Genomic DNA, 7780 nt, shown 5'->3' on the forward strand with positions numbered 1-7780 from the left:
TAGGTATTGATTTAAATTTCTTCACATCAATACTTTTTGTACCAACATTTTGGTCTTTGGATTTTCCATCATCAGGTGTTTGGTCTTCAGTACTCAGAATATCAGCATCTTCAAGAGGATCTGACACAGTGTCTTTCCAAGATTCTAAGAAAGTCTTTTCAGGTTCTTCCACTTTTGTTCTTACCTGAACTAAAGTGGGATCTTTCTCCTTCCAGTCATTATCCTCTTCAAGAGCTGAATATTCCAAGTCGTAATCTGATGGTTCAATTCTGACTGATGTCACATCATCACCAACAATTTCTTGGACAATATTCTCAGAAGTAGATATTGATTTCAATTTCTTCACATCAATACTTTTTGTACCAACATTTTGGTCTTTGGATTTTCCATCATCAGGTGTTTGGTCTTCAGTACTCAGAATATCAGCATCTTCAAGAGGATCTGACACAGTGTCTTTCCAAGATTCTAAGAAAGTCTTTTCAGGTTCTTCCACTTTTGTTCTTACCTGAACTAAAGTGGGATCTTTCTCCTTCCAGTCATTATCCTCTTCAAGAGCTGAATATTCCAAGTCGTAATCTGATGGTTCAATTCTGACTGATGTCACATCATCACCAACACTCTCTTGGACAATATTCTCAGAAGTAGGTATTGATTTCAATTTCTTCACATCAATACTTTTTGTATCAACATTTTGGTCTTTGGATTTTCCATCATCAGGTGTTTGGTCTTCAGTACTCAGAATATCAGCATCTTCAAGAGGATCTGACACAGTGTCTTTCCAAGATTCCAAGAAAGTCTCCACAGGTTCTTCATATTTATGTTTTACCTGAAATAATGTAGGGCCTTTTTCTTCCCAGTCATTATCCTCTTCAAGAGCTGAATATTCCAAGTTGTCTATTTGCACAGACATCACCTCAGAAACACCTACTTCCCTTATAACATTTTCAGAAGTGGGAGTATTAATGTCAGGAATGTTTGAATATATCACAGTATTTATGTTTTTTCCATCATTAGTGTTGTCATAGTTTGGTATTTCCACATCTCTTGTTAGAATATCAGCATCTTCAAGAGGATCTGATGCAGTGTCTTGCCAAGATTCCAAGAACGTCTGCACCGGCAATTGATGATATTCAACAACTTGTAGTTTGGACGGATCTTTCTCTTCCCAGTCATTATCCTCTTCAAGAGCTGAATATTCAAGATTCTTCTCATCTGTAGCTGCATCGTTTTTTCCATTTTCAGAAGAATCTAAAAGATTTTCATTCTTTAAAATTTCATGAGTATTTATTTCTCTATCTACAGAATGTACTGTTTCCCCAGAACTTTCAGGATCTTGGGACTCATCTCCATTCATTAACAGCTGTGTTGTGATGTTGTTTATTTCACTGTGATGAATGCCAAGCAGTTCTTGTGTTCCTTGAGATGAGCAGTCGATAACTCCTGAAGTGATCTTATCACTTTCAACTTTTGTAACCTGAGGATCTTGTCTTCTTTCAGATGTTTTTGTGTCTCCAACACCTTTGAAACTATCTTCTGATGAATAAAATTTTGACCATATATAAAGATCTTTCCGATCTTCTTCAAGTGGTTCAGACACAGTGTATTTCCAATCAGTGCTATATTGATTTCTGTCGATCAATGATTTATAATCATCTGTGTTCTCATCTGTTTCATAAAATTTCCTCCAAATTTCATTGTCTCTGCTTATTTTCAAAGCCTTCTCTTCCCAATCCTTGTTGGATATTGGATTGTAAAACATTTTCCAAATGTCTTCATGCTCTATTTCATTTTCCAAAGGTTCAGATTCTGTAGAATCGTCTTTCAGTAAGTATGCCATGGTGTCATTATTGTCTTTACTTGGTTCTTTCAGAGTAAGACATGGCTTTTCATTCCAGTCATTATCCTCCTCAAGTGGAGAATAAAACTTTGTCCAAACCTCATTATATTCCGTATCTAAATTTGAAGTTACTGAATCTGAATGTGGTTGTACAGTTTGGTCAATGGGACTGGATCTTCCATCAAATCCAGTTGAAACACCCAAAGTAACTTCCTCTGAGTGTGATGGAAGCCTATTGCTTTCTGGTTCTGGTGATGCTTTTGTCTCTGGCTGGGTTAAACCAGCTTTGCTTGTCATAATGTCCTTGCTTATTGATGTCATTTTAGTTACAGGACATATGTCATATAATGTTTCGGTAACATATTGGTGTGGTTGTTGGGTTTGAGTTTCATCAAGATTAGAGGACACTTGGTAAGTTTTGTCCTCCAAATTAGTCCACTGAGGAATATTATCTGACTGATTTACTAAGATGGAACTAGTGGTGTCAGTCATTTTCATATCAGTTTTTTGTTCAACTGAATTATATTCAAAGTTGTTTAATTCACTCTCATCTTTAGATGTTTCTGTATGAGAGGAAACATTAGTGACCAAATCAGACCTGCTAAATTGGGCATCTACAGTGTCTGAAGATTTGGTCTCTTCTGGCTTACCTGTAGATTGTAAAGAAGCTTCTTCAGCCTCTCCACTTGTGACAATTTCTTGGGTAGTTTTTTGTGTTCTGTCAGAGTCGAGTAGGCTAATGTTGGTATCAGCTTCAACAGGTATTAGCTTCTCAGAACTTTTCAGTTCTTCATATTTTTGTACGTTTGTGTCTCTTCTAGAAACAACATCTTTAGCTCCTAGCGAATTCAGTTTTTCACCTGTATATTCTAATTCATAATCTTCAGTTTCTTCTCCATCTAAACTTTGTATTTTTAGGGGTTGTTTTAAAATTGGGCTAACTGAAGATTCTTGAAAGGATAAAGGATCAGATTCTTTTGTGTTAGTGGCTTGTAATGTAGCTTGGTCCAAAAGAGAACCATCCTTTATAACTAAACTAGACATTTCTTGACTAAACCTTATCTGGTCTCCTTGTAGGGAATCTAAGCCTGAAGATACGTCATCTCTTGAGACAGTTATAGAACTTTCACAGATGTTAGTACTGTAATTGTCTTCAGAGACTTGAGTTACTCCTAAATCTAAAGCCCCACCACTGCCACTTTCAGGTTTTTCTACTCTAGTTACATCAGACTGGCTATGGGCAACATATTCTAAATCAGATTGATCTAAACTTTCATGGTCAAACTCATGTGAAGTTTCTGATATGGGGGTAGAAATACTAAGATCACCTGACATGAGGCCTGAATCAAACATCTCTGATGTGGAATAATCACTGCTAGGGGATATTTCTTCTCTACGATCTAAATACTTTAGTTTTGAGTTTTCATTCGCTGAAGGAGATTCTACAAGAGAATCGTTGTTAGTCACATGATCAACATTTAAGTCACTGGTAGCTTTGACCAGTCCTGCATCTACATCACTGCAAATACCATTATAAAAAAAACCATTGCTTACTTCCTCAGCTTTGGAAGCAGTGTTGCCATCTGTGTCTTCACTGTACTCTGCCAAACCTGAAGTTTCGGAAGTTTTCTTTGTAAGTGCATTTGTTTCTTGAAGAGAGGTAATGTCTCCTGCCCCAGGCTGTTGAATCTCCACAGTTGGAGAATGTATATTGCTGAGGCGAGTTTGCATTTCACAAACGTCCTTTCCAGGGGCCGATTCTTCTTCATTGTATGCCCAAGCCCATGGAAAGTCATCAGCCCATCCTGTGTTAGCTGGCGGTAAAGAAATGGGAGTTTCTTCGGTTGGGGGAGATTTTAGGAATGGGTCTGTTAAAGATTCGGTGCTGCCAAAACCCTCACTATTTAGCACCTGTAAAGAAATGGTACAAATATTAGAAAATAATAATTTCATACACAGACACAATTAAAAAAAAAAGAAAATTTGCAGGGAATAAGTAGGTTGGTAGGTAAAACAGTTTCAGAAAGAGAGCTAAGTTAATAGGGTGTTGGTTTACTGGATAACTGAAGGACTGGTGGCCTGTATCCTTATCACTGGTTTTAGGAAGTAATAAAACAGCATTTTCAATTGTTTAACCCCGGGTTTCCCTGAATGAGTAGACCTATGACCAAAAGCATTCCAACCATAACCATCCCACATATTTTTGTGTTTGTGGGACTACACTGTTTAATGTGTCCTTTATAGTGTGTGAATTGAAGGGGATTTGGTTATTCACTCTTTCTAGCAGATTAAACAAGTAAAAAGAGAGGTTTAACTCATTAGTTTAAGGGCTAAGCAGTCATATTCCATCTCTCGTGCTATATTTTATCAGTGGCCAATACACTTAGTTCCTATCAGTGGCTAAGTTCTTAATGGTTTGTTCCATTAGCTTTTAATAAATAGGTACCATGGTTAGGTGCTGGGGTTATGCTTACAGCTTCAAAGTAGCAACGTTACAGCCTAAGTTGACTGGCATTTCAATGACTTCTAGTGTTGAGTTCAAATCCTACCACATGTACAGCTTAAAGAGATGTAACTGGAAGTTGTGGCATTCATACCTTCTGCAAGCTGGGACAAATACTGCAAGGAGTTTTGTCCAGTACTCTAATGGTTCCATCAACCTATCACTGGATTAGTACCTTATTTTAAATTCCAAATCCAAAACGATGAAGAACAAAGGATTTGAACTCAGTACATAAACAGACTTAACTACTTTCGGGTAAGAGTATAAAAAAAAATTGCATCTCTCTGCCAAACCATGTTGAGTCAGTGTGGCAGGGTAGACTCATCAAATCAGTATGATCTCAAGCTCAAATTCACAGTCTCTACAATAGACTGTGATTGGGTGGAGAGAACATGTTGAGGCCTTTGTCTTGCAGTGGACAGAACATGGGCAATCCAATCCAGTCCAGTCCAACCTACATAAACAGTCAGAATATTTGTCATTTTGACAGACACTTCAATGATCCTACCAATCCACTGCCATTAATAAAAATAATAACATAGAGGAAATGTTTAAAAAAAAAATGAAGGAAGAAGGTAAAAATCATTTTCTGATACACTCTTAGGAATTTCTTCTATAATAATGTCCTCAATGTACCCACTTAAGTACTCTGTTAAAGGTCAAATGGATAAGGACTAGTGGTAATCTACTTTCAGTTTCATTGTTGTGGAGTATTGAGCCTTGCATTTGAAATTATACAGGTTTAAAGATGCTGCTGTTGTTTTTAGCCTGACATCAACCCTGAACCAGCAGCCTAAACCTGAAAGCATTTGAGCCTTGACCATCTGTATTTTTCCTCAGAATTCATACATACATACATACATACATACATACATACATACATACATACATATGAGTGTGTGTGTGTGTATGTGTGTTTGTGTTAGGTCACTCTTGAACGCTACTGGTAACATGTAATCCACAACAGCCTGTAGGATGTCTGGGCCATCAGGAACTAAACTGGCAATATTACAACACTTGATTAGCAGGGTGGCTTTTTGCACACTGAGCAGGATAAAAATCAAGAGCTGTCAAAGGGGAGATGAACTGAGGAGGGTCAATGACCATCCAAGTACATAACACACACACACACACACTTAATCCAATGTATCCTTCCCATTTTAAGATAGTAGGGTGTGGTTTGAGGAAGCGCTATTTCTAGCAGGTTGAGTAATCACATAAAATAAATCCCTGTTGGTTTGTAGGTTTTAAGATCCTTTTACTTTTTAGCCCTTGATCAGTTCTAACCAAACAGACCTATGGTCAAATGTGTTCCAGCCATGACAATCCTGACTTATTTACAGACTTAGTATATCTAGTGCAATAGAGTCCAATATGTCTTTTTTTTTTAAGATGTAAGGCAGGGAGATTTGACTGCTGTTTTTAACCCACAGGTTTGTGAGAGAAGGGATTTCTCGTACCTCTTGGGATATTGTGCATCTTTCATCTTTCCCAACGGTATCCCTGCGACTCGATGACTTGCTCCATTCAGCATGGCCCATTTTCACTAGCTCTTCATTGATGTTAGTTGTCTAGAGGGTAAAAAAAAAATATATATATATATATAAGTTAAATTAATATTACAAATAGAAGAATAGAAATACATATTTATTATGTGGATACATACATGTAGACAAATATATATTCATAAAGTTAAAGATGTTGATTTTTATACAAGTAAATAAATCACACAAAATTTAAATTAATTCAAAATGAACAAAAATGTAACACACGCACAAACACACCCACCCACATACATGTATACATATATGTATATATACATACAATGCATGCATACACATACACACAACCAATATATATATATATATATATATATATATATATATATATATACATATATATACTCTTTCACTCTTTTACATGTTTCAGTCATTTGACTGCGGCCATGCTGGAGCACCACCTTAATCGAGAAATCGACCCCAGGATTTATTCTTTGTAAGCCTAGTACTTATTCTATTGATCTCTTTTGCTGAACCAGTAAGTTTTGGGGACATAAACACACCAACATCAGTTGTCAAGTGATGCTGGGGGGACAAACACAGACACAAAGACACACACACATAAATATATATACACATATATATACATGACAGGCTTCTTTCAGTTTCCATCTATCAAATTCACTCACAAGGTTTTGGTCAGCCTGAGGCTATAGCGGAAGGCACTTGCCCAAGGTGCAATTCAGTGGGACTGTACTCAGAACCATGTGGTTGAGAAGCAAGTTTTTTACCACACAGTCATATCTGTGCCTATAGTATAAAGTTAACTTAAAATATTAAAAGATATATGAATAAAAAAGAATTGAAAATAGGAAAAATGTTACAAACAACCCAAAATATAAATATATTGGGTTGGCAAGAAAGTAATTTTGTTTTTTGCAAAGAGTCTTTTTTCAATAATTTTTGTGAATGTTATGATTTTTTCCTTTTGACATTTGATAGCTGTTACTTTTAGCTTATTTTAGGAGCAAATTGCATGTAATTTTGTTTACAGCTGTTAGTTCAGTGACAATTTTAACATGGAATGCAAAAACAAACATTTTCACCATATTTCGCTTTTTTATTTCTGTAAAGATAAGAAAGCTGCTGAGGCTCACAAAGAGATATGTGAAGTTTATAGTGTTGATTGCTTAACAGAATGCACATTTCAGAAATGGTTTAAAAAACCCTGTTCTAGACTCAAAGATGACCAATGTTCTGGTTGACCTACTGAAGTTGATGACTAATCAAAGCCATAATTGAATCTGATTGTCATATAACTGTGTGAGAAATTTCAGAGAGGTTAGATGTATCACATACAACAACTGAAAATCACTTAAAATGTCTTGGACTCATTAAGAAGCTTGATATGGGAGTTGCACATAAATTGAAAAAGATTCACTTAACACAACAAATCAATGTTTGTGAGATGTATTTCAAATGGAATGAAATTGACCTTTTTTGAAACAAATCATCACTGGTGATGAAAAATGAATTGTCTACTATGACATCAATTGAAAACGATTATGGTCCAAGTATAATGAACCAGCACAAATCACATCAAAAGCTGAACTGCATCAAAAAAAGGTTATGCTGTCAATTTGGTGGGATTACAAAGGTGTTGTGTAGTTTGAGCTGCTTTGAAGGAATGAAATGATCAATTCAGATGTTTACTGTCAACAGCTAATGAAACTGGAGGAAGCAATCAAAGAAAAATGACTAGAATTGGTAAATCGTAGAGGAATCGTGTTCAACCATGACAACATTAGACCACACACATCTTTGCTAACTTATGAAAAAGTACTGGAGCTTGGTTGGGAAGTGATGTCACATCCACCATATAGTCCTGACTTTGCACCATCAAATTACTATTTATTTTGAAGTTTGCAAAATTCTTTGATG

At 36.1% G+C, this 7780-nt stretch overlaps 1 protein-coding gene across 1 annotated transcript in view; it reads right to left on the reverse strand.

Annotated features, from left to right (window-relative positions):
- Positions 1 to 7780, reverse strand: part of LOC115219318 — a 43886-nt gene that overhangs the window by 18402 nt on the left and 17704 nt on the right. Inside the window, exon 8 of the mRNA XM_036509379.1 lies at positions 34 to 3748. Coding sequence (XP_036365272.1) covers positions 34 to 3748 — 3715 coding nt within the window. The remainder of the gene's footprint in view (positions 1 to 33; positions 3749 to 7780) is intronic.

Source organism: Octopus sinensis, linkage group LG14, assembly GCF_006345805.1.
Source record: "Octopus sinensis linkage group LG14, ASM634580v1, whole genome shotgun sequence".
In the NCBI taxonomy this organism is placed as follows: domain Eukaryota; kingdom Metazoa; phylum Mollusca; class Cephalopoda; order Octopoda; family Octopodidae; genus Octopus; species Octopus sinensis.